This window comes from Plecotus auritus (genome assembly GCF_963455305.1).
Source record: "Plecotus auritus genome assembly, chromosome: 4".
Taxonomy (NCBI): Eukaryota; Metazoa; Chordata; class Mammalia; order Chiroptera; family Vespertilionidae; genus Plecotus; species Plecotus auritus.
The window spans coordinates 148,199,349-148,226,478 of NC_137775.1; the positions used below are offsets into that span (position 1 = coordinate 148,199,349).

Here is a 27,130-nt window from a genome sequence, read left to right on the forward strand (position 1 = left end):
CAACCCATTCACAGATCAGGTCTTCCAGCTCGGAAAATAATGGTTGCCGACCTGATCCACACTTGCGCTTTTTAGCATTTCCCTTGTCCACTTGTTCAATGAGGTTACCATACTCTGCTCGCCATTTTTGGACCAATCGGATACTCAACATCTTCTCTTTGCAGAAAGCAGTAAGATTTTGGCCCCAAGAGTCTTCCACGATTCCTTTCTTGTACTCCACGGAGTAGCTTTTTCTTTTTGCGCTCATTTCTAGGGGTAAAAAAAAAAGGAATTGGGGTATCAAGGTGGGGGGAGGGGGATCACTCAAAATGACACAGGGGAGATCAGAGGGGGGAATCAAAATGGCACAGGAGAATCAGAGGGGGGATTACCATTTTAGTAACCCCTTTTGATCCTCCTGTGTCATCTTGATTGCCCCCTCTGATCCTCCTGTGTCATTTTAAGTGATCCCCCTCCCCCCACCCCTGTGCCACTGAACACCTTCACCAGACATCCCCCCTACCCCTTTATCAGACATTTACCCCCTGGGGCCTGCCTGGGGACTGTCACTGGGCTTGCTGGGGCCTGGATCTGGGCTGGAGCAGGGTCTGCCACTGACTGAGAACCTTCAGTCATCATGAAGGCGGCCTCGAGCATCAGGTAGTGTCACCAGAGACAGACCGGCACTCACCACCTTCGCCGCGTCCCGTCCGCTCTAATCCTCCTGTTCTTTTACACGCATCTGCGAAAGTCTCCTCCTCTCTCCCGCCCCGCGCTCACCCTCACTCCGACCTCCGCTCCGCCTCCACACAGCAGTGACGTCAGGACTCCGTGTAATGTCACTGGTTGCTAGACGCCAGTCGGGGCGGCCCTAGCAACCAGTTTACGGTAAATTAATTTTCATTCTGAGACAGAGCCAGGGGGCCTTATTTTCGGGGGATGCCTTATATTTCACTCAGAAGGAAACCTGTAAGTAGGTTTTATTTTCGAAGGATGTCTTATTTTCGGGGAACACGGTAGATTATAAATGAAAGTTCTGTGGATGAAAAAGGGGCCACATACTAAACCTGACAAGCTCAGGGGAGGCCTGCCTGGTAAGCCATACAAACTCAGAGACCTGAAGTAACCACATAGGATGGTCTGAAATGAAAATTTAGTAACTGAAAACGAATTGGGATGGTTAGTCATGTCCTAGGCTGGTGTCTTTCTTCACAAAGCTCAGTGTTTAACTGAGCCTGTCTACTGTCTTTTTGCATCTACAATAACATATCTTTGGAATGTCAGAGTAACTCCCTTTTGCCATACCCTTCAGGGCAAAATCTCCCACCAGAACACCAGACCACAGAACCCCTTCATTGTTATCTTTTTAAAAAATATATATATTTTATTGATATTTTACAGAGAGGAAGGGAGAGGGATAGAGAGTTAGAACATCGATGAGAGAGAAACATTGATCAGCTGCCTCCTGCACACCTCCTACTGGGGATGTGCCAGCAACCAAGGTACATGCTCTTGACTGGAATCGAACCTGGGACCTTTCAGTCCACAGGCTGAAGCCCTATCCACTGAGCCAAACCGGTTAGGGCCTCATTGTTATCCTGTTCTCCCACATCTGTTTGCTGTGTTAATTGTTAACTATCCAGTACCCACCAATGTACAAGAAGTATTTGTCTTTTCATTTTACTCTTTATCCAATCTTAGAGATTTCCTAGCTTTGCTTTCTTCCGCCTACCTAATCTACCACCAATGGATTTCCTGTAACCCCTTACGTCTTCTCTGGAGCATTTTCTCAATCCATTGAGATTTTGCTTCCTGGCATTGTCATCAGTTTGGCTCAAATAAACACATGAAAATTCTACAGAGTTTGGGTGTTTCTTACATCTGACAGTTTTCTCTGACTGTTGTATATGTTATTATTGCCCTTAATTACTTGGGTTATTTTTATTGATTTCAGAGAGGAAGGGAGAATGAGAGAGAGAGAGAAACATCAATGATGAGAGAGAATCATTGATGGGCTGCCTTCTGCATGCCCCCTACTGGGGATGAAGCCCGAAAATCAGGCAAGTGCCCTTGACCGTAATTGAACCCCGACCCTTCAGTCCGCAGGCTTATGCTCTGTTCATTGAACCAAACCAGCTAGGGCAATTACTTGGCTTCTCATAACATATATACTTTTGTCAAAACTTAACTAATAGTGGTGTTTTCCTTTTTTTTTTTTTAAAAAAAAAAAAAAAGTTCTGATTGATTTTTAGAAAGAGGAAGGGAGAGCGAAAGAGAGAGAAACATCCATGTAAGAGAAAAAACATAGATCGGTTGCCTGCCACACACACCCTGACCTGAGATGGAACCAATAGACTGGGCATATACCCTGGACCGGGAATCCATCTGGTGACCCTTGGTGCACAGAATGGTGCTCAACCAACTGAGCCACACCAGCCAATGCTAATGGTGGTGTTTTCTGAACTAGATTTTGTTAGATTCTGTAGGTTAGATTCTGTCTAATGTATCTTTGTATCTTTTTTTATTTTTTTTATTTTTTTAAATAGATCTTTATTGTTCAGATTATTACAGGTGTTCCTCTTTTTTTCCCCCCATAGCTCCCCTCTACCTGATTCCCTACCCCACCCCATGCCTTTACCCCTGCCACTGTCTTCATCCATAGGTATAAGATTTTTGTCCAATCTCTTCACGCACCCCTCAGACCCTCTTCCCCCTGAGAATTGTCAGTCCACTCCCTTTCTATGTCCCTGATTCTATTATATTCACCAGTCCATTCTGTTCTTCAGATTTTTTATTCACTTGATTTTTAGATTCACTTGTTGGTAGGTATGTATTTGATGGCATTTTGTTGTTCATAATTTTTATCTTTACCTTTTTCTTCTTCTTCCTCTTCTTAAAGAATACCCTTCAGCATTTCATGTAATCCTGGTTTGGTGGTGATGAACTCCTTTAGCTTTTTCTTGTCTGTGAAGCTCTTTATCTGACCTTCAACTCTGAATGATAGCTTTGCTGGGTAGAGTAATCTTGGTTGTAGGTTCTTGCTGTTCATCACTTTGAATATTTCTTGCCACTCCCATCTGGCCTGCATAGTTTCTGCTGAGAAATCAGCTGACAGTCGTATGGGTGCTCCCTTGTAGGTAACTAACCGTTTTTCTCTTGCTGCTTTCAAGATTCTCTCTTTGTCTTTTGCCCTTGGCATTTTAATTATGATGTGTCTTGGTGTGGTCCTCTTTGGATTCCTCTTGTACGGGGTTGTGTGCACCTCCTGAACTTGTAAGTCTATTTCTTTCACCAGGTAGGGAAAGTTTTCTGTCATTATTTCTTCTAATAGGTTTTCAATATTTTGCGCTCTCTCTTCTTCTGTCACCCCAAAAATTTGGATGTTGGTACGCTTAAAGTTGTCCCAGAGGCTCCTTACACTATCTTCATATTTTTGGATTCTTTTTTCTTTTTGTTTTTCTGGTTGGGTGTTTTTTGTTTTCTCATATTTCAGATCTTTGGTTTGATTCTTGGGGTACGTTGATCTACAGTTGAGTTTCTGTATATTCTTTATTTTAGACAGTGTATGCTTAATTTCTGACTGGTCCTTTTCCATTTTTTTTTTTTTTTGGCATTCTCATTAAGATCCTTAAAGGTCTCACTAAGTTCCTCGGCGGTTTTTAGAAGATTCTTGAGTAACCTTATAAATGTGGTTCTGAACTCTATGTCATCCAGTAGTTTGCTTTCCTCAATTTCTTTCATTCGTGACATGTTTCTTTGTCTCGGCATTTTGCTGCTTCCTTGTGTTGATGGAGTGGCTTTGTGTGGTAGGTGACCTATAGGGGCCAGTAGCTCAGCCTCCCCAATCACCTGAGGTCGACGCTCTTGGTATACCCCTTTGTGGGCTGAGTGCAAAGTCTTGGTGTAGTTAAGCCTTGATTGCTGTTGGTACACTGGGAGGAATTGACCTCCAGGCCAATCGGCTGTGAGGACCCGCTGTGTCTATAATGGAAGAACTGTTGCGCTGGAGACACGCTTATGGTGCAGGACTTGTTTCAGTGGGGCTTTGGTGCTCACTGAGTCTGCCTCTTGAATGTGTCACTTATGGATGTGAGGAGTTGAAATCTGGTGTCTCCCACTGACCACTAGGTACACTGGCTTCTGGATCTCCAATGGGGTGCAGGACAGCTACTGTCTGAGGCCACCCAGCAGGAGCTACAGCGAGAACTACAGTTTTCTCCTCTTTGCTTGGGGTTTGGAGGTTTTGGAGCTGTCTGACCTGGGCTGCAAGTTTGCTAGGTTAAGCTGAGATAGGCAGACCATTCATATGCTAAAGCCGCTGCTTGGAACTTGGGTGGGTTTGTAGATTGTGCAGGGCGGGGTCTCAGGGCATCACTAGGCTAGGGCGTGGCAAACAGGGATGGCTGCCAGTAATCGGGCTCTGTGTCTCTGACAGTGTCCAGGCGTCCCCACGTCCCAAGCCCCAGCACAGTAAACAATTATTCCTGCACACAGCCCTGCAAGCAAGCCACCCTCACCTTCCGACCCGATGGCAGACAGTCCAGCTTCTCCCCGTAGGAGTTTGGGTCCCCTTCTTCTCCCAGAAACTGGAGTTCGGAGTAATCGGGAGCTTGTCTCCCTTCGGGTTGAAAAAAGCAGTGCTCCCAGTCGCCCGTTGCCAGCCTGATTCGAGCGCCTCCGTACCTCAGTTTTTCAGTGCTTGTGCACATCTCAATGCTCTTTTCTCTTTCCTTCTAGTTGTAGAACTTCCACTCAGCCAGCTTTCCTGTGGTTCTGGGTGATAGACGTTTTGTCTTTTAGTTGTAGTTTTAAAATTGTTGTGCGAGGCAGCAGTTTAGATGTTTACCTACACCGCCATCTTGGATCGTCCTCCTGTATCTTTGTATCTTAATTTAAATTCAGTTGAGTGAAATTTTGAGTTCCTGATATATGGGCAGTTCCCACCCTCAAGTAGCTCACCATTTTAGTAGGGGAAATAGTCTTATAGAACTATAAAGACAGGCACTGTGTGATAGGATTGTAAGGGTAGTAGTAAATTGTGTACAAAGTAAAACATTAATATGTACAGAGGAGGATGGTAATGGGGAGTGGTTAGGGGAGTGTCAGGAAAGTCTAGATAGAGTTGTTCTTTTAAGTGTAAATAGAACTCCCCAGAAGAAGTGGAAAAAACAACACATGTCAGACATAAGTATATATTTCAGTAGGATGCATTCCAGGAACTGTAATCAGTTTTTGGAGGTTAAATATTACTCACTTGTGCCTTTTATATTTTCCTGTTTAGTTCTCTTACCCATCTTCCACAGTGGTTATTTAAATCTTCTTTACTCTTTTCAAACCTCTCCCTTCAAACTTAACAAATGATTTTCAACTTCCCTTTTAAAAAAAATAGCCATGGCTGGGTGGGTCATTTGTTGGAGCATCGTCTGATACACCAAAAGGTACAGGTTTGTGTCCTGGTTAGAGCACATATCTAGGTTGGGGCTTGTACAGGAGGTAACTGATCCATGCTTCTCTCTCACATTTCTCTCTCTCTCTCAACATATCCTCAGGTGAGTTGTAAAAAACAAACAAACACACACAAACACAAAAAACAAAAACAGAGAGAGAGAGAGAGAGAGAGAGAGAGAGAGAGAGAGAGAGAGAGAGAGAGAAAGAGAAGGAATCTACCAGATGTGAGCTTTCTCCACTTCTTGCCATCAAACCTATAAGCTAAACCTGAACCTGCAGCCATCTTTTCTTCCCTTTCCTCTCATACTTTCAGTTACAACAGAAGTGAAGTCTCTGCTCCTTCCTAAGGACTGCCCTCCTCTTGTGCTCTGGATTTTCTTTTTGTCTTCTCAAGGACCCAGTCACCCTCATGCTATGCCTTTGAAATCGCTTTACCCAGGTCTCCAATGAGTCCCTTGTAGATAAATCAAATGGACACAGCGTTATTTACAGTAGCCAAGATCTGGAAGTAGCCCAAGTACCCATCAGTAGATGAGTGGATAAAAAAGCTGTGAGCGCTGGCTGGTGTGGTTCAGTTGATTGGGCATAGTCCCATGCACCAAAAGGTTGCTGGTTTGATTGCCTGTCAGGGCACATGCCCAGGTTGTGGGTTCAATCCCTGGTTGGGGCATGTGTGTGAAGAAATGGATGGATGTTTATCTCTCACATTGATGTTTCTCTTTTTCTCTCTCTCTAAAAATCAATAAAAATAATTTTTAAAAAAAGCTATGGTACATTTACACAATCGAATACTACTCGGCTATGAAAAAACAGGGAGATCATATCTTTTGTGACAGCATGGATAGACCTGGAGGATATTATGCTAAGTGAAATAAGCCAGTCAGAAAACACCTTATAATTTCACTTACATGTGGAATCTAATTAACAAAATAAACTAACAAACAAACTAGAAACAGAATAATAGATAACACAGAATAGCCTGACAGCTGTCAGAGGGGAGGGGGATTGAGGGGTGGGTGAAAAAGGTGACAAGATTAAGAAGGAAAAAAAACCACATAGATACAGACAACAGTATGGTGATTGCCAGAGGGAAAAGGAGGTGGGGGGAGGTGGAAGAGAGCAAAGAGGGATAAATAGTGGCAGTAAGAGACTTTACTTTGGGAAGTGAGTGCATGATATAGTATACAGATGATAGGTTATAGAGTTATACATTTGAAACCTGTATGGTTTTATTGAACAGTGTCACCCCAATAGATTAAAAAAATTTTTTTTAAATGTACACTTTTTTTTAATCTGCACCCGAAGTCATACTTAGAGAGAGAGAAACATCATCTGTCATACACAAACTTTAAAATAATTCTTGAATGTTAATAAGCATTATCCTTGAAGTATGTTCATGTTCATCTTTATATAAAGACTAGAGGCCCAGTGCACGAAATTCGTGCACTTGGGGGGGGGGCGTCCCTCAGCCAGGCCTTCGCCCTCTCGCAGTCCGGGAACCCTTGAGGGATGTCCAACTGACAGCTTAAGTGAGCGGGCCTAAGCTGTCAGTCGGACATCCTTAGTGCTGCTGCGGAGGCAGGAGAAGCTCCTGCCACTGCTGCTGCGCTTACCAGCCCTGAGCCCGACTTCTGTCTGAGTGGTGCTCCCCCTGTGGGATTGGGCCGAAACCTGCTCTCCGACATCCCCCGAGGGGTCCTGGATTGTGAGAGGGTGCAGGCCAGGACAAGGGACCCCACCGATGCATAGTCAGAACTGAGGAGAGACACAAGAGGTTGGCCAGCCGGGGAAGGATCGCGGGAGGGCTCCAGGGGGTGTCCGGCCTGTCTTGCTCAGTCCTGATCAGCCGGACCCCAGAAGCAAGCTAACCTACCAGTCGGCGTATCTGCCCCCTGGTGATCTGTGCACATCATAGCGAGTGGTTGAGTGGCCTTAGCATATCATTAGCATATTACGCTTTGATTGGTTGAATGGCCAACCAGTTAACTGGACACTTAGCATATTAGGCTTTTATTATATAGGATGCCTAGTGGTCTGGCTTAATGCAAAGCTGAATTCCCTATGTCAGTTAGTTAATCAAGGAACTTAGAAATCATCCTTGTGCTACCTAATCATCCATTTTCAGCTTGATTCTAAGTCCTACACATTATAATGTCTGAATATTTGTCAAATTTGTCATTTCTTTGATATTCTTAGTGCCACTGCCTTAGGTCTTCATCAAGCCACTTGGGCTGTTAATTAGCACCTTACTGACCTCAATGGCTCTGTTCCATGAGTGTGCTGATAAATCAGCTTTCTGGGAAATAGGAAAAGCCCTGATATTGTAGGGTATGCCAGTTTTGATGATGTAAATCCTCTCACCGTGGTCAATTTTAAGATGCATGTGATGTCAACTGGCTCACACAATTCCTGAAAATTTAACAGTTAACTCTCAGGAGCAACTTTGAGCCAGCTGCAAAATACCACTGTGTGAATAATTTCTTTTCACTGATCCTCTATACTGCTCCTAGAACTATCCTTATTTATTTATTTATTATTCTTAAAAAATATTTTTATGGATTTAAGAGAGGAAGGGAGAAGAAGAGAGAGATAGAAACATCAATGATGAAATAGAATAATTGATCCGTTGCCTCCTGCAGGCCCCCTACTGAGGTTGAGTCCGCAACTGGGCACATGCCCTGACTGGGAATCGAACCACGACCTCCTGGTTCATAGGTTGATGCTCAACCACTGAGCCACACTGGTTGGGCTAGAAACTGTTCTTAAAACAGACCTGATAGTGCTCTTTATTGGCTTTAAAACCTTAAATGGGATATAGTTTGAACATTTGGATGTCTTACTAACCTCTTTTTAAACTGCCCTCCTTTCCCCAACCTTTCTTTGGAACCTCAACTATATTATTAACTAAATTCATGCATCGGGGCGGATCCCTCAGCCCGGCCTGCACCTTCTCCAATCCTGGACCTCTTGGGGATGTCCGACTGCCTCTGGCTCGCTTGCCTGCCTGCCTGATCGCCCCTAACCACCTCTGCCTACCTGATCGCCCCTAACCACCTCTGCCTACCTGATCGCCCCTGCCTGCCTGATTGCCCCTAACTGCTCCCCTACCGCCTGATCGCCCCTAACTGCTCCCCTGCTGGCCTGATTACCCCTAACCATCTCTGCCTTGCCCCACACCCAGGACCCAGAATTCCCTCCTCCGGCCGGTCTCAGGCAGCTGGGACCTGGGCTTCCCTTCCTCTGGCCGGCCGCAGGAACCCAGGACCTGGGTCGGCTTTGCCTGGGCCAGCTGTAGCCACAGGGGACCGTGGGCGGGCGGCTTCACCCGGGCCACAGCCGTAGGTGCTCGGGACTGTGGGGCGGACGGCTTGTCCCTCTCCCAGGCCACAGCCCCAGCCGCCCAGGACTGCGGGGCGGGTGGCTTGTCCCTCTCCTGGGCTGCAGGCACAGCTGCTGACACCCAGAACCACAGGGCATGTGGCTTGTCCCTCTTCTGGGCCACAGCCTGGCTGGTCTCCATTCCTCTCATGAGCTCATTTGTGCCTAGCTGGTCCCCATTCCTCTCTCGTGAGCTTATTTGCACCTGGCTGGTCCCCATTCCTCTCTCCCCAGTGTTGAGTGTCTGAGCCTTGACGGTAAGGGTGCGACGACCATTTGCATATTAGCTCTTTATTATATAGGAGATTTTCTGGCCAACACACACACTGTGGTCTAGACATACTGAAGTCAGTATTCCCCTTGTTTCTGAAAATATGCCATGGGATGTGCTGCCCTCTAAACCTTCCCTCTTCTTGGAATGGCCTTCTCCACTTGTCTGCATGGCACACTCTTAATTCCGAGAACTACTTGACAAACTGGAAGGAAATGTGTCTCAGAGTTAAGGCCAAAATAGAAGTCTCCTTCTTTTACTCCAATGTACTTTGAAAGTAGTCAAGAATGCAGAATGATACTTACAGCTGATTAATGAATTAATTAATTCATTCAACCAATATTGAGTACCTGGCATGTGTCAGGCATTGTTCAGGCTCTAGGGATGTGGTAGTAAATAAAGACCTTGCCCTCATGATCTTTATGAGGGCAAGACACACACACATATAGTGGATATAGACAATTGAAGTGTTTTCGTAAGTACTATATTTTGCTTATCTCATAGTCCAGGGGTGGGCAAATTTTTTGACTTGGGGGCCACAATGGGTTCTTAAACTGGACCGGAGGGCCGGAACAAAAGCATGGATGGAGTGTTTGTGTGAACTAATATAAATTCAAAGTAAAGGAGCGGAGGGGAGAGCAAGAGAACCCTCCGCTCTTTCGGCTCCGCGGGCCGGATAGAACAGCCGAATGGGCCGGATCCGGCCCGTGGGCCATAGTTTGCCCACGGCTGTCATAGTCTGTCAGGGCAGACTTACCTATATCTGTAATATGATTAGGATATAGTGGTTTATACCTACATTGAGCTCACTTCTACGTATCTATTTTTAACTCATAATTCTCTCCATTTTTTTCTTTCATTCACAGGTTTGGGGATTTCTATATAGAAAGATATGTTAACAGCTAGCATCACTTTTTTCTTGTCTTTTAAGGTTCTACATTGAATAGTTTCTTTTTCCATTTAATCTTTCAGCCATAAATCCCAAATTTTAGTAATAACTATAAGTTTATGTTTGCCTATTTCTATTAAAATTCCAGATTCACTGTATTATAACAGTATTTGTACATTGATCTAGAGCAGTGGTTCTCAGCATTTGATTTTTTATTAAGTTTTTTTTTTTTTTTAATATATTTTATTGATTTTCACAGAGAGGAAGGGAGAGGGACAGAGAGCCAGAAACATCGATGAGAGAGAAACATCGATCAGCTGCCTCCCGCACACCTCCCACTGGGGATGTGCCCGCAACCAAGGTACATGCCCCCGACCGGAATCGAACCCGGGACCCTTCAGTCCGCAGGCCGACGCTCCATCCACTGAGCCAAACCGGTTTCGGCTCAGCATTTGATTTTTAAGGGGGTCAGTTCAAGAATGAGTTATTAATAGTGAATTTTTTGCATTTCACTTTATATTATTATTATTATTTAACAATTTCTTAGTGATTTCTTCCTCAGTACTTCAACTGTCCTTTTGTTCTTTTTATTTTTCTCTCTCATAGGTGCCATCTTTTTTGGAAGCTTGTTTAGACCAAGTTAATGGCCTTTTAGGCTTCCTCCACATGAATAGGAGTTCACTTTTTGAATAATAAGAATTATATGTCACGGGGGAAGAATCAGTATTTTAGAGATGCTTAGGTGGGGCATGGCCAAAAAAGGTTGGGAACCACTGATCTAGAGATATCAGAGACCATAAATATAAAATACAGTTAATTTTTCTGTTGTCATTGTTAGTGACCTTATTTTAATGCGATGAAGGGGATGGTGAATAGTTAATATTTTACTCAATTTTCTTTTTGGCTCACTGATAAAAGTAAGCTTTTAGCATAGTGGTTCAGAGTGTGGGCTAGACTGCCTGGGTTTAAATCTCAGACAGGTTAGACAAGTTGCTTACCGTGTGTGTGCCTGTCTCTTTATCTGTGAAGCGGGGAAAATGATAGTTCAAACAGGATTGTGTGAGATTGATTGAGTTAATAATTGTAAAGTGCTTAGATCAATGTCTGGCACATAGTAAGCTGTCAGTGAATATTATTACTCTCTTCTGCTGTTGCCTCTTCCTTATTTACAACATAAAGTATTTACAGCCTGGCCGGCATAGCTCAGTGGTTGAGCATTGACCTATGAACCAGGGTTCAATCCCAGTGTGGGGTGTACAGGAGGCAGCCAATCAATGATACTCTCCCATCATTGATGTTTCTATCTCTCTCCCTCTTCCTTCCTCTCTGAAATAAATAAAAAAATATATTTTTTAAAAGAAAGTATTTATAGCAGTTTTAGAAAGACCTCAAAATACGTTAAGTATGATTGTAATTGTTCTGTTTAATATCTGCGGTTTAGTACAGTGTACTTAAAAAAAACTTTTTTTTTTTCAGAGTGTTATAGTGATTTTTTAAATGAAGACTTTGATGTAAAGACTTATACTTCCCAATCTATTCATCAAGCTGTAATTGCTGAACAACTAGCAAAACTTGCCCAAGGAATCAGTCAGTTGGATAAAGAACTACACCTACAGGTAATTCCAATCTTCTGGATCATGCAGACTATTTGGCCCAAAGTGATAATTTATAATTTTTATAATCCTTTTATTATTTAGTCTAAAGGAATATTTACAAAGCAAATGTATAATTATTAGTGTGGATTACTTTTCAAAGTATGCTTTGGCAAAGTTTTCTGTAAACTACTTTTTGTTAGTTGAAAAACTAATATACTGATCTTTTCAAAATATATTATTCATACTTTGTTTTCACCACCTTAACTGATGTGCAGTGAATATAGGTGGGCAAAGAATAAGATGACTTTTTTTTTTTTTAAATCTATTTTATTGATTTTTCACAGTGAGGAAGGGAGAGGGATAGAGTGTTAGAAACATCGATGAGAGAGAAACATCGATCAGCTGCCTCCTGCACACTCCCCACTGGGGATATGCCCGCAACTAAGGTACATGCCCTTGACCAGAATCGAACCCGGGACCCTTCAGTCCGCAGGCCGACGCTCTATCCACTGAGCCAAACCGGTTAGGGCAGAATAAGATGACTTTTATAAAGATAATAGAAAATGGAATTTGAAAGTAGAACATTGTGAATAAGAAAAATTGGGATGTTCACATTGGCAGTTCATACATTATGAGCACAAAGTATAACAATTGGTGAAATTACAGAAAGCTGATCAATTTGTGGTGGGTAGAACACAATATAGGGACTTAGGAGATGGTTCCTAATCTCAGCTGTGCTGTTCCCATTGATATAATTTCATGCCTTTGATTCTTGCTTAAAAAAAAATCTATCAAGTGGAGAGTGAATAAGGGAGAGGAGATTGTAGTAGAAAATCTCTACTACAATTCTATAATTTTTAAAAATTTAAAAAATTTATTTAAACATTTTTTTTTAAATTTATGTTTTAAAATATGTTTTTATTGATTTCAGAGAGGAAGGGAGAGAGAGAGAGAAACATCAATAATGAGAGAGAATCATTCATTGGATGCCTCCTGCACGCCCCATACTGGGAATTGAGCCAGCAACCCAGGCATGTGCCCTGACTTGGAATTGAACCATGACCTCCTGGTTCATAGGTTGACACTCAACCACTGAGCTACAGTGGTTGGACGAATTATGTGGTCTTGATTATGCTGAATTAAGTTCAAGAACTATGAGAATCTGATGTTTGAAAACATTCTTTAAAGTGAAAGCATATATTAGCATGGCAAGAATTAGCTGTTTTTTGTTTTTCAGTTTTGGCACAACTCCACCTGCACATCCCATTGGGAAAGTGAGGGGCTAGTGAAAAGGCTGTATTTTTTTTTTTTCCCCTCTATGTTGAACTATAAGTGTGTTTGTGCTCCTGCTAATAACGCATCTTAAGCACCTATATTTTTTTTCATGTGATGTTTGCGCCGTTTCTATATGGTTACATGGCGATCACAATGAAAAATACCTTATACTTAGAGCATATGCTGATTATTCATTTTTGATTTTCAGGTTGTTGCAAGACATGAAGATTTACTGGCACAAGCAACTGGGATTGAGTCTTTGGAAGGTATATTTCCATTAACTATTGCAGATTATATAGAGCTAGACCAGGGATTGGCAACCTTTTTCTGTTAAGGGTCAGATAGTCAATATTTTAGACTTTGCAACTACTGTCTCTGTTGCAACTACTAAATTGCCATTGCAAAGTGAAAGAAGCCAGAAAATATATACATGAATGTGTCTGGCTATGCTCCAATAAATCTTTAATAAAGCTTTGCTGAACCCTGAGCTAACTATCTGGGCTCAAATTCTTGCTTTGCCATTTACTAGATGTGTGACTTTAGACAAGTTACTTAATGTTTCTGTGCCTCAGTTTTATCTATAAAGGAGAAAAGTATTAATATGTATGAACATGGTGTTATTCTGAGGATTAAATGAGTTAGCAAAATGCTTAGAACAATTCCTGGCACATATTTAGTACTTCTATTAACTGTTAATTAATTAAAACAACTAAAACATCAGCAACACCAGAGTGGTTTGTAGTGGAAGTAAGCTTGAATTTTTTCTTATTTTTGGCTTTCTTTGAAACACTTTTCATTGAAAGTATAGTAGAATAACAATACATTGGGTTTTTATTTTTATGAATCTTCTTATTTTTGTTTGGCTAATATTTATGAATTTTTGTTCCCTCTTGATTATATCATAAATATGAAATGTTAATATTGTATTTTACATTATTGCTTGTGTTGTGATTACTATTATTAATTATTGCACATCAAAAGAAAGCTAAGTGATCTTTTTCTGTTGATGAAATTCTTGAGGAATGATAATTGCTTATTGTGATGCCATATTCTTTAATGCTTCCCCCAGTGTTTCTTATGAACTCAGAGGTATTGTCCTCAGTTTGTACACTGTTTCTAAGACATCTTGATGAAGAACTTAGTATTTTCAGAAATAATAGTTTGACTGCTATTTTAATATTAAGGATGTATATCAGACCATGGTTATAAATACTAGGCTCTAAGTACTGATTTACTAATGGAGATTAATTATGTTTTTTTAATCTCTAAATATTTAGTATGTGTTTCTGGAAGTAAGTAAATAATATCCTGTTTTAATGATAATTTTTAAAAAACAAACGTTAAATGATTTTCTCATCTGTAAGATCCATAAGGATGGCATGGTAGTACATTGATTCTGAGTGCATATATTTCTGTATATGTGTATATATGAATTATCACAACAAAAATTGTGGTTTTCTTATATGTGTTTAGTACTGTAATGTGCTTGTTTTTCCCAGAATGCTTTTCACTGATTACAATATTTAAAATATACTGTTGGATTGAGTTAGAATAGCTATTTGTTCCATGATTGTATAGCAGGGGTGGGGAACTTTTTTCTGCCAAGGGCCATTTGGATATTTATAACATTATTTGTGGGCCATACAAAATTATCAACTTAAAAATTAGTCTGCTATATTTGGTCAAACATTTAATTAACTTACCCCTAATGCTTTGGCAGGATCAAATGATACCATGGGCCTTATGCGGTTGTTCAGGCTGGTTGTTCCTACACTGTTGTATAGAGTACAAAGGCTGGCTTCTCTAAATTCCTATGATTACTTAAGAATATTCTCCAGATTATTTGAACATAAAAAGTCAAAGTATGAATGAGTTAGTATTCATTTTAGCATGATGTGTATTCTGACCCCTTTTAGGATATTATTTTGAGACTAGAGGCCCAGTGCATGAAATTCGTGCATTTGGGGGGGGGGTGTTCCCTCAGCCCAGCCTGCACCCTCTCCAATCTGGGACCCCTTGGGGGATGTCCAACTTCCGGTGGGATCGGGCCTAAACTGGCAGTCGGGAATCCCTCTCATAATCCGGGACTGCTGGCTCCTAACCACTCACCTGCCTGGCTGCCTGATTGTCCCTAACCACTCTGCCTGCCAGCCTGATAGCCCCTAACCACTCCCCTGCTGGCCTGATTGACACTAACCGCTCCCCTACCCACATGATAGACACCTAACTGCCAGCCTGATCACCCCCAACTGCCCTCCCCTGCAGGCCTGGTTGCCCCCAACTGCCCTCCCCTGCAGGCCTGGTCCTCCCCAACTGTCCTCCCCTGCAGGCTGGTCCCCCCCAACTGTCCTCCCCTGCAGGCCTGGTCCCCTCAACTACCCTCCCCTGCAGGCCTGGTCGTCCCCAGATGCCCTCCCCTGCGGGCCTGGTTGCCCCCAACTGCCCTCCCCTGCTGGCCATCTTGTGACAATGTGGGGGTGGCCATCTTGTGATGACATGGGGGCGTCCATCTTGTGATGACGTGGGGTGGCCATCTTGTGGTGGCCATCTTGTGACACATGGGGTGGCCATCTTGTGACGATGTGGGGGTGGCCATCTTGTGATGTGAGGGTGTGAGGGTCAATTTGCATATTACTGCTTTTTTATATAGGATGCTGAAAAGTGTGATATGTATTTGAAAAGAAGTATTACCCCAACTTCATCTGCTTTTTCTCCCATGTCTTTTCTAATATATTTTAATATTTGCCATATAAGTAGTTTGGAGATGTATTTATCAAACCTATTTTATTAAAAGTTATCCCCTGTTTATTTTTTGTTGACATTTATTCATTTTAATATTAATTGAGAATTTGCTAGATTCCAGGTTCAGCAACCTTGGTACTTGGGTTCTGGCTGGGAAAGAATTCAGAACCAAGACCCAAACTGTATGAGAACATTTAGTTGGTAAATCACAGAGGTAGAAGAAGTAATCCCTAGAAGAAATAGGCTTAGGAAACGAGTTATGTAGGTAAAGGAAGGGAGGGCCCTTGGAGCTTGGGAGTGAGGAAGCTAATGGTAAAGTGCCTGGGGCAGGGAGGGGAAAGGGAAAGGGAAAGGGAAAGGTGTGTGCTTCCAGAAGGGAGAGTGCACTGGGTCCTCTGTCCTAAGGGTTTTAAGGGTGAAGATTTTAGGGGTGCTCCCAGGAGAAGGTCTCAATAGAATATTCAGCAGTTTTCCAGCTGTGTCCTTTCAGGGTTGTTGTCTCCACTGATTGATTGGCCAGCACCAATAAGGGCAGGGGGTCATTATTCCAAGGCTGGTTTTGTTGCTTATTTGGGCCTGGAACTGAAATACAATTGAGGCCTAGATGTTATCTCTGGGGAGGAGAGGTCAGGGGGTCCAAACCTCATGACCAGTGATATGCTAAGGGGAGGAAAAGTCACCCTGGGGTAAGTTCTCACCCTACAATTGATTGTACCTTGCTAGGCACTGGGAGCCTTCCCTTCTATATCTGGCCTATTGTCCTTGCTGTGCTCATGTCTGTCTAATTGCCTACAACAGAACAAGGATTGGAGGGGGAGATAGAGGCTTTTACAATAGTAAAAGCAGGTAAAAGGTATTGGTTGCTTAGATCAGTGGTCGGCAAACTCATTAGTCAACAGAGCCAAATATCAACAGTACAACGATTGATATTTCTTTTGAGAGCCAAATTTTTTAAACTTAAACTTCTTCTAATGCCACTTCTTCAAAATAGACTCGCCCAGGCCGTGGTATTTTGTGGAAGAGCCACACTCAAGGGGCCAAAGAGCTACATGTGGCTCGCGAGCCGGAGTTTGCTGACTACGGGCTTAGATTATAGTGGTGGCAGAAAAACTTGAAATTTTCTCTATATATGTGTATATGTATATATATTTCTTTTAATTTAATTTTTTACCCAATTTGAGCCCTTGTAAATTTGTAAAGTAATGTAAGCTGTTATGTTTTTCTAGGTGTTCTTCAGATGATGCAGACAAGAATTGGGGCGTTACAGGGAGCTGTTGATAGGTACTGTTACTCATTTTGTAAATAATTGAAATGGAAGGATTATCACCTTTTGTTATTTTGAAGATGATTTTATTATCACTCCTCTCTTTATTTTTCCTTTAGGATGAAAGCAAAAATTTTTGAGCCATATAATAAAATAGTAGCCCGTACTGCACAACTAGCAAGACTTCAGGTAAGTTTTCACTTTTCATGTCTTTTCTAATATATTTTTATTGTTTTCAGAGAGGAAGGGAGAAGGAGAGAGAGATAGAAACATCAATGATGAGAGAGAATAGTTGATTGGCTGCCTCCTGCAGTCCCGCTACTGGGTCGACACTCAACCGCTAAATCATACCGGCTGGGCCAGATTTGTTTTGTGTATTTTTTACCTACAAAAAGCTTCTGAAAAACAGAAACTATATTTTTTACTTTTTTACATATTCCACGGAATCAGAAACAAAGAATACTAAACTTAGAGAGAAAGAAATCTGTTTCACAGTCTCAATGCTGCTGCATACTGGCTATATGAACTTAAGAACCTTGGTTTATTTACCCATAAAATGATGAGCTTTGTAGCTTCTAAACATCTATATATATATAAAACCCTAATATGCAAACAGACTGAACTGAGGAACAGCCGGTTGCTATGACGTGCGCTGACCACCAAGGGGCGTGCATGGAACATGGCGGGCATCAGCAGCAGGCGGTAGAGTGCAGAACATGGTGGGCATTGGCCGTGGCGGGATGGTGGAGCAGGTGAGTGGGGGTGCCAGACCAAGGCCAGCCTCTGGTGGTTACTGAAAATTCTTAGCTCCCGCGCGCCACGGTCCAGCCAGGCACTCGCACCTGCTGCCGATGCTGGAGCCACCACTCGCACCCACTGCCAGCGCCCACGCTGACTGCAATTGCTCGGCGCCATCAGTGGGTGCGAGTGGTGGCTGCCGGCCCCGATCGCCCCTCTGGGCTTCTCCACCTCCCCCTGCTCTTGAGGGGCGATCGGGGCTGCCAGCCGCCTCTTGCACCCACTGCCGGCGCTTGGTGCTGGTCCTGATTGCTCAGTGCTGTCAGTGGTTGCGAGCAGCAGATGCCATCCCCGACCACCCCTGAGGGCTTCTCCACCTCCCTCTGCTCCTGAGGGGTGATCGGGGCAGAAGCCGCCACTTGCACCCACTGACGGCACCGGCCCCAATCGCTTCATGCCGTCAGCACGTGGGAGCAGCAACGATGGGAGCGGGGCTGCCAGCAGATGGGACCGGGGGGCTGTGGCAGGAGGGGCCGAGCGAGGGCGCGGAGGATGGACCGAGACCTGCCCCTATGCCCACCGCCGCCTCGTGGCCCACAGTTCCTTTCAAGGTGCACGAATTCATGCACCTGGCCCCTAGTAATGATTATAAAAATTGAATGATTTAGAATACTTAAAATTTTTCTTACATTATAAAGTCCTGCATAAACATAACATTTTTTTTATCACTAATACCTAGGTAGGTGACAAAAATAAGATTCTTCAAACTTACTTTCAAAAGACTGCATTGAACAAGGGAGAAAAAAAGAAACATGATTCCGGCATGTTTAAGATCTGGAGTTGAAAGTAGAGAAGTGAACAGAAATTAAAATTTTAATTTAACTAACTAAATTTTAATTCATTGCCTAAAATTAAACAATCTATAATCAAAACAATATTCTGTGATGCACATAGGACTAACAGTGCTGGATAGTTCTGCTAATAAAAAAACACTCCTATGCCTGGCAAGTGTTGCTTAGTGGTTGGGCATCAACCTATGAATCAAGAGGTCAAGGTCTGATTCACATCAGAGCAGATGCCAGGTTGCGGGCTTGATCCCCCATAGGGAACATGCAGGCAGCAGCTGATTGATGTTTCTCTTTTATTGATGTTTCTTTCTATCCCTCTCCCTCTAAAAATCTATAAAGACATTAAGAAAAAACACCACCACCAAAAAAACCAACAAATCTGGGTTCATAAAGTACAGATGAAGAGTACAGGTTAGGACAGCCATGGGCAAACTACGGCCCGCGGGCCGGATCCGGCCCGTTCGGCTGTTCTATCCGGCCTGCGGAGCCAAAAGAGCGGAGGTTTCTCTTGCTCTCCCCTCTGCTCCTTCACCAGCAGCAGTGTTAACATGGCAACGTCGGGAAACACAGCCGGCCGCAGCTCCTTCTTCTGAGTGGGCGGATTTATATTCGCCCATTCAGTAGAAGGAACAACCTCTCAATCTTCCAGAGGCTCCTTGTAATGCCCGCGGACGTGTCTCCCGACATCACCCTGGGAATGCGTAGACACGTTATCGTGGTGATGTAGGGAGGCACGCCCCTGGAGAGCACAGTATCAGAGCCTTTCTGAGGTAAGATTAAGAGCTCTACTCAAACACAATTTTTTTCCTGTTCCCACATTCTGTACATCACAATGACTTGTTAATAAAACAACAAAGACTTTCAGCTTTTAGGGCTTGTATCCACTGCAGTTTTTTTCCCACTGCGGACGTGCGCAGCAGGGAAAAAGACACAGAGGACATGTCACACTAGCCATGCTGCGGCTGCATTTTTTTGCTGATACGGATGCGGTATCAGTAACGCTACCGTGGCCACTAACCGCATTTACTGTTTACACATTTTGTTCTTTTCTATTTGTTTTAGTTTTAAATTATTATATTTAAGTTTAATTTGAAAGGCTTTTGTACCTTTCCTTTGTTAGGCAATTTTATTTTGCCTTTGCCATCTTCAATATAAGGTATGTTATTGTGCTATGATTCCTCCATTTTTTGAAGTTTCAAATTATAATAATTAGTGTTTACATTCTTCTTGTTAAAATGTTTGAAATGAATAAAACTATTGAAATTAAAAAAAAAAGACCGTACCCTTTTATGTAATGATGTTTACTTTGAATTTATATTAGTTCACACAAACACTCCATCCATGCTTTTGTTCCGGCCCTCCGGTCCAGTTTAAGAACCCATTGTGGCCCTCGAGTAAAAAAGTTTGCCCACCCCTGGGTTAGGTGTTATGAGCTCTGACTGCTATACTTTATCACTAATTGCATGATGATGAACGAACTTTAGTGTCTTTCTATCCCTATCTTTAGCCTATCTAATAAAAGAGTAATATGCAGATTGACCATCACTCCAACACACAAGATTGCTGCTCCCATGTGGTCAAAGATGGCTGCCCCCATGTGGACACAAGATGGCCACCACAAGATGGCCAGCAGGGGACGGCAGTTGGGAGGGACCAGGCCTGCAAGGGAGGGCAGTTGTGGGCAATCAGGCCAGCAGGAGAGGGCAGTTGGGGGCGATCAAGCCTGCAGGGGAGGGCATTTAGGGGTGACCAGGCCGGCAGAGGAGGGAAGTTGGGGGTGACCGGGCCTGCAGGGAAGGGCAGTTGGTGGGGACCCAGGCCTGCAGGGGAGGGCAGTTAGGGGTGACCAGGCCTGCAGGGCAGGGCAGTTAGGGGAAAACAGGCTGGCAGGGGAGCAGTTAGGCATCAATCAGGCTGGCAGGGGAGTGGTTAGGGGGTGATCAGGCTGGCAGGCAGAAGCGGTTAGGGGCAATCAGGAAGGCAGGCAGGCGAGCAATTGGGAGCCAGCAGTCCTGGATTGTGAGAGGGATGTCCGACTTCCCGTTTAGGCCCGATCCTGGTGGGGCCTAAACGGGCAGTCGGACATCCCTCAAGGAGTCCCAGATTGGAGAGGGTGCAGGTTGGGCTGAGGGACATGCACGAATTTCATTCACTGGGCCTCTAGTTGAGATATAATTGGCATGTAACATTGTATAAGTTTAAGGTGTATAACTTGATGATCTGACATGTGGATATATTGTGAAATGATTTAACAACACTATTAGTTAAAACATTCTTTACCTCACATAATTATCATTTTTGTTGTAGTGGTGGTGGTATATTTTTACAATGAGAGTGTGGGCTGGATTTGTGAATTTTCTTCTAGCTCTAAAATGCTATGATTTGGTGAAGCTGTGAGAGTTTCTTTTATGGATGTTTTTTTTTTATTTTTTATGGTGATGTAAGTGTAAGAGGTTAAGATTGTGATTAAGATAAGCACTTTTTATTTTTATTATTGTTATTGACTATTAGCCCTAATTCTGTGCTCTTACTCTAAAAAATATTACACTATAGGGACAATCAAGTTGAATTTGGTCAAATTATTATAAAGGAAGGAAGAGAGAAGAGAGTAAAAGGAAAAAGAAATATGCCTAGGTACTTTTTGGTACTTTTATATCCAGTATTTAATTCTTCCTGTATTGACTCATATACACTCTTACCTTAGGGAGGATGTTTATCTTAGAAATTTGTTCCCCTTTAAACAGTTTTGAAGTCTGAGGCCTCTTTGAAAGCTTACTTAACCATTTTTATTCTGTTCACTTTGGGAAACTTTCATGTTCCTGTTTAATCTTTTTATTCTTTGAGCTTCTATTTCATTTAAATACATGTGGTATTTGAACGCAAGAAAGAAATAGCTACGAAGTTATTTTTGCCTTGAACTTAAAATCTCTATGATTATACTCTCAATTGGAAGAAAGTACATTTAAACTTAATTCTTTTTGATTTTTATTACCATTTCACTCTTTCTTCAAGCAGAAGCTTCTGAGTTCATCTATGTACATGAATACATGAGTTGAATTTAATTATCACCCTAAGAATCATCTCTGTCTTAGCTCTCCCTTAGCTCATTTTAGTAACATTCTTTCAGAAAGAAGTTTTGAGGAGTCTATTATTCTTTACATAGGATATTTAAATTTTTATCTTAAAATTATATAAGAAAATGAGTTTTTAACTTCAAATCTTGTTTTTTTCTTTAATCCTCACCTGAGGATAAAATCTTATAAGTTTTTAAATACTTTTAATCATGTTTTAAAAAATATAGCGGCTTTATTGAGATAATTTACATACCTATTATGTAAGTTTTTTTTAATCATTTTAACTTACTTTTTTAACTTTACATTTCATCTCTTAATATTTTGTTATAAATATACATTAGCTTTTCAGTTAAAAGTTTTTTATTTACGTTTTTAACTTTGAAATTATAAGTAAGAATGTTTAAGAAAATGTTGGAATGAAGGAGGAAATCATCCATAAAACCTTTTTTCTTTTTGATATGTTTTATATGTACATGGTTTTCATTTTATATTTTTGTAGGAGTCTTTTTAGTTTTCAGTTGATGTGATATCAAATAATTTTGTCTGTATTATTAATATGGAATGATGACTCATTATACTGGTTTTATAACTACCCACCAAACAAGTGAATATACTAGGAAGGAATAAAGAGGGAGGGTGACAGCGGCAGCATAAAATGCCACTGTCCCCAAACGCTGTAAAACATACAGAGCTAATAGGATAGCGGAACCAAGGAACTCATGCTGGTGAAAGTGATGCTGTGCTAGTTTTTCGGCCTACTCTTCAAGGAGCACAGCAACTTTTGTTTCAGTTTCGAAAAGGCCACTGTCCATGTAAGAAATCTAAATACCTTGACACCATTATGCTGTGAGGAAGCCCAAGCTAGCCACATGGAGATAACAGGTAGAGAAGCACTGAGGCACCAGATCTATGAGTGAAGCCTTCTTGTTCCATCCAGATGAGCCTTGTTAACTGAGTGCAGCATAGTGAGTAATCCCGGGTCATACCACATGGAGCAGTTCAACCCTGCCTAAATACCTGGCTTACAGAATTATGAGAAATAACAGGTCATTTTAAGCCACTGAGTTTTGGGTTGGTTTCTTGTGCAGCAATAGAAATTGATACACCAACCAAACTGATTTTCAAATATAGAGATTGCTATCCACATATAAGGATGCAGGCTCCTATATGTGGGTGGTTACCATGAGCTTTTCCTAGGAATCTGTTAATGACTTGAAAACCATAATGACTCGAGAAACATCAAAGTAAGACTAGTGATGCACATTAGAATTAGGATTAAGTGGCTGATAGTATAGGAGAGTATAGTATGTAATAGCTGTATTTTTTAAAATTTTATTTTTAAAGTACAGTTTACATTCAATATTATTTTGTATTAGTTTCAGGTGTACAGCATAGTAATTAGACAATCATCTACTTTACAAAGTGTTCCCCTCTACCCACCTGGCACCATACATAGTTATTACAATATTATTGACTATATTTTCTGTGCTGTACTTTATTTTGTAATTAGCAATTTGTACTTCTTAATCCATTCACCTTTTTCACCTAGTCCTCCAACCCACTTTCCTCTGGCAACTATCAGTCTATTCTCTGTGAGTCTGTTTCTGTTTTGTTTGTTCATTTATATTGCTGTTTAGATTCCACATATAAGTGAAATCTTACAGTATTTGTCTTTCTCTGACTTACTTAATTAGCTGTATATTTTGGCAAAGAAGTAAAATTTAATTATAGAAAAATGTGGGAAGAGCATGTGCAAAACAATTTTTATAGAGAGAGAGAGGAAGAGAGAGAAAAAGAAACATCAATTTGTTGTTTCACTTATTTATCCATTCTTTGGTTGATTCTTGTATGTGCCCTGACCTGGAATCGAACTTGGAACCTTAGCATATCGGGGGCGATGCTCTAACCCAGCGGTCGACAACCTTTCGAACCTCACAGACCACCAGTGGTCTGCGGACCACCGGTTGGCAACTGCTGCTCTAACCAACTGAGCGACCCGGCCAGGGCACAGAACAATTTTTAAAAACTATCTTCAGCAATTATATTTTTGTAGTGTTGGTTTTGTATTAAGATATGTTTTCTGTGCATTGTGAAGCAAAGCTAAGGAATAATTTTAAATTATTCTAATTCTGTTATTTCCTATGTCTTGAGAGGCAGGAGTCCCTGTGTAGAAGAAATAAGTTAGAAGATTAAATACACACCCTGTGTTTTTGATTTTTAATCAAAAGTATCAGTATGAACTCATCTTAAAATGGCATGTGCATTATAGATGTGTATATTTTTGTACTAATGTATATGTATAATGTTAATCTGAGAATTTTTATGTGTATTGTGGAATAAAGAAAATGAATATTGATGTAATATTTTATTCTAACATTTCCTATGTATATCTACTGAAAAGTCCCAGGAATGAAAACCTATATTCCCAGAATGTGGTCTTGACATGCTGTTGATTTCTAAAAGGAACCATGTTCCAGGTCTGGGACATGGACTATATAAAATGATCCTGAGTATTTTTATACTACCAACAACTACTAACTAGAGGTCATGACAAAAGGATTCAGCAGCCACCCTGGCCAGTGTTGCTCAGTTGGTTGGGCGTCTCCCCGTGGACCGAAAGGTTGCTGGTTGGATTCCTGGTCAGGGCACATGTCCAGGTTGCAGGCTCAGTCCCTGGTCGGGGGCATACAGGAGGCAGCCCATCAATTTTGTGCTCTCACATTGATGTTTTTCCCTCTCCCTCTCCCTCCTCTCTCTTAAAAAAAAAAAAAAAAGAATCCCAATTCAGAAAAAAAAAGAGGATTCAGCAGCAAACTTGATGAGGCTCTAGGGCAGGGTTGGGGAATCTTTTTTTCTGCCAAGGGCCATTTGGATACTTTTAACATCATTCGAGGCCATACAAAATTATCAACTTAAAAATTAGCCTGCTATGTTTGGTCAGACATTTAATTAACTCACCCCTAATGCCTTGGCAGGGCCAGACCAAATGATTCCGGGCTGGATGTTTCCCACCTCTGCTCTAGGATGACCAACTCTCCAAGTTTTAGAATTGAAACTTCTGTGTCCCAGGAAACCTCTCATTCTCCCACAGATCTGTACATTTGATCACCTTCAGGGGCTCAAATTGGCCAAAAGTGGGACAGTGTGAGCATCTATAAGGATAAGAGCTACAATGGATTGGCATTCTTTTTATGCTTAAATCTATGAGTTCATAATGATAGCCGAAACAGAACCAACTAATTGTTCACCTTTGATGGATGTAAGGAAAGCAGTTTTTAATTTTGAAAACTGATAAACCATGCAAAGAATCAAGTATTTATTCTTACTTTTCTGTATGATTATTACCATTGGCTAAACAAATAGTAGATGGGGTAAAGTTGTGTTTTTTTTTTAGTAGAGAAATTTTGTATGCTATCAAATAAAGACAAAATGATAGAATTGCAGTATCAGCATTTTACAATCATCATTTTATTGGATTTTGACATTGTTTCAGTGTTGCTAATAGCACTAAAAGAGAGAAAATCATACATGTGTTATAAGTACTCTACCACCTAATGAATGATCTTACCAAAAATATTAAACCTGAGCCTAATGAAACTGCCTACATCCAGCTACTAATGTATAGGAAGTATAGAAGATAGTGGAACATGTTACACTACACTATGGGGATGCTATCAAGAAAATTCAGTCTGTGGGAAACTGTATAGGACAAATGATCCAATATATTCAACAGATTGCAAAGAAAAAAAAGATGGCTAGGGAATTTATATACATTTAAAAAGGAAAATTAACCTATAGCGTTTATGTATATACATTTCAGTAATAAAATCATAAATAAAAGTAAGGAAGTGATTACCACAAAAGGCAGTATAGTGGTTTCTTTCGGTTGGGATGAGGAATAGAGGGGAATGGATGGAGGATTTTGTGATTGGCAGAGGGTTACTTGGAGGCCTTCTGTAGTGGCTGATATGGTTCTTTCTACTGATCTGCGTGGTGGTTCCAAGTTTATTTAGCTGTGATTTCTGTATGTGATTTTCTATGTAGTATTTATATCTATCTATATATTTTTAAAGACTTTATTTTTTAAGACTAATAATAGGTTCACAGTAAACTTGAGAGGAAAATACAGAGAATTCCCATATATCCCTTGCACCCATCATGCATAGCCTCCTTAATCAACATCTCCCCACTAGAGTGGTACCTTTGTTACAATTGATGAATCACTTAAAACCCATACTTTACATTAGGATTCACTCTTGGTGTACATTCTATGGGGTTGAACAACTGTATAATGACATGTATTCATCATTATAGTGTCATACAGAGTACAGTGCCCTAAAAACCTCTGTTCTCTGCTTATTCATTCTCCAACCCCTGATCTTTTTACTGTTTCCATTGTTTTGGCTTTTCTAGAATGTCATATAGTTGGAATCATAGAGTGTGTAGCCTTTTCAGATTGGCTTCTTTCACTTAGTAATATGCATTTAAGGTTCCTCTATGTCTTTTCATAGCTTGATAGCTCATTTATTTTTAGTGCTGAATAATATGTTAGTGTTCTATTTGATAATAAGTTCTAAAATTAAAAATGAGGAAGGAAAAGAAATTGATTGGAGTGGAGGCAACTATATTAGGAAATGGTGAAAGGTGATGCATTACAGATTATCTAAGACTTGTTGACTGAGGATTTTATTAAATGCTATTCTGAGAATATTCAACATAATAAGCCAGTGAAGTTTATTAAAAATGGGGCTGGAGTGCTGAAAACTGTTTCTAAGACAATAAACCTGGCAGGATGGATTTCAGAAAGCTGGCCAGGAGACCACAGTATTAAGGTAAAGGTGATAAAGATTTGGATTAGGGTGATGCTAGTAGGAATAGAAGTAAAGCAACTTTTATGTTATGCAGCAGAGAAATCGTCAATAAGACTTGGTGACAGATTAATATGGTTAAAAGTAAAAGCATTAGAAATAAGCTCAAAGATTTAATGTTTGAGGCTATATCCTTTATTGGGTAGGTACTGGGGAATTCTGGCAGGATAATTCTGATTAGACTAAAGTAAGATCTGCATTTCTCATGATGTATTTAGAATCCCAGAGGAGTGATTGCTAGGGATTCTACTTGCCAAATGGTCCATCTAAAAATTCAGTCTGACAAGAAAGAAACTGATAATAGTAGTTATTTTGGGGAAGTTCATATTTGGGACATAGAAATATGAGGGTGACATTATTTTTTGAATCATATGCTTATATTATCTATTCAAAAAGTAAATAAAATGTAGTAATTAAAAGATAAAGACGCCCAAATCTTCCACTTTCTAGGGGGAAAATTCTTATTTGTCATTGACTTTATTATTTTAAGCACTCAGACTATAGTTACTCATAAATGCAGTCAGGCAAACATGTTTAATACCTTGTTGCCTTTGACTTATATATGTTTATAAACGCATATTTGATTTTAGGTTTGTATATGTTGTGTGTGTGTGTATGTTACGGGTGCATGGATGTGGCTGTGTGGCTCTGGTATGTGTGTATTTCACTCAGAAAAACAAAATGTTTATAGCTGGAGCCTCAGTGACCCTGTGCTCTCAGTGCTTTTAATTTTCATCGCCACCAGTTAGGATTTTCCTCTT

At 41.2% G+C, this 27,130-nt stretch overlaps 1 protein-coding gene across 1 annotated transcript in view; it reads left to right on the forward strand.

Annotated features, from left to right (window-relative positions):
* The window catches only part of COG5 (component of oligomeric golgi complex 5), a 233,785-nt gene that overhangs the window by 2,379 nt on the left and 204,276 nt on the right, over positions 1–27,130 (forward strand). The window contains exons 2-5 of the mRNA XM_080663906.1: positions 11,442–11,581; positions 13,044–13,101; positions 16,804–16,858; positions 16,961–17,030. Of these exons, the coding sequence (XP_080520032.1) occupies positions 11,442–11,581; positions 13,044–13,101; positions 16,804–16,858; positions 16,961–17,030 (323 nt within the window). The remainder of the gene's footprint in view (positions 1–11,441; positions 11,582–13,043; positions 13,102–16,803; positions 16,859–16,960; positions 17,031–27,130) is intronic.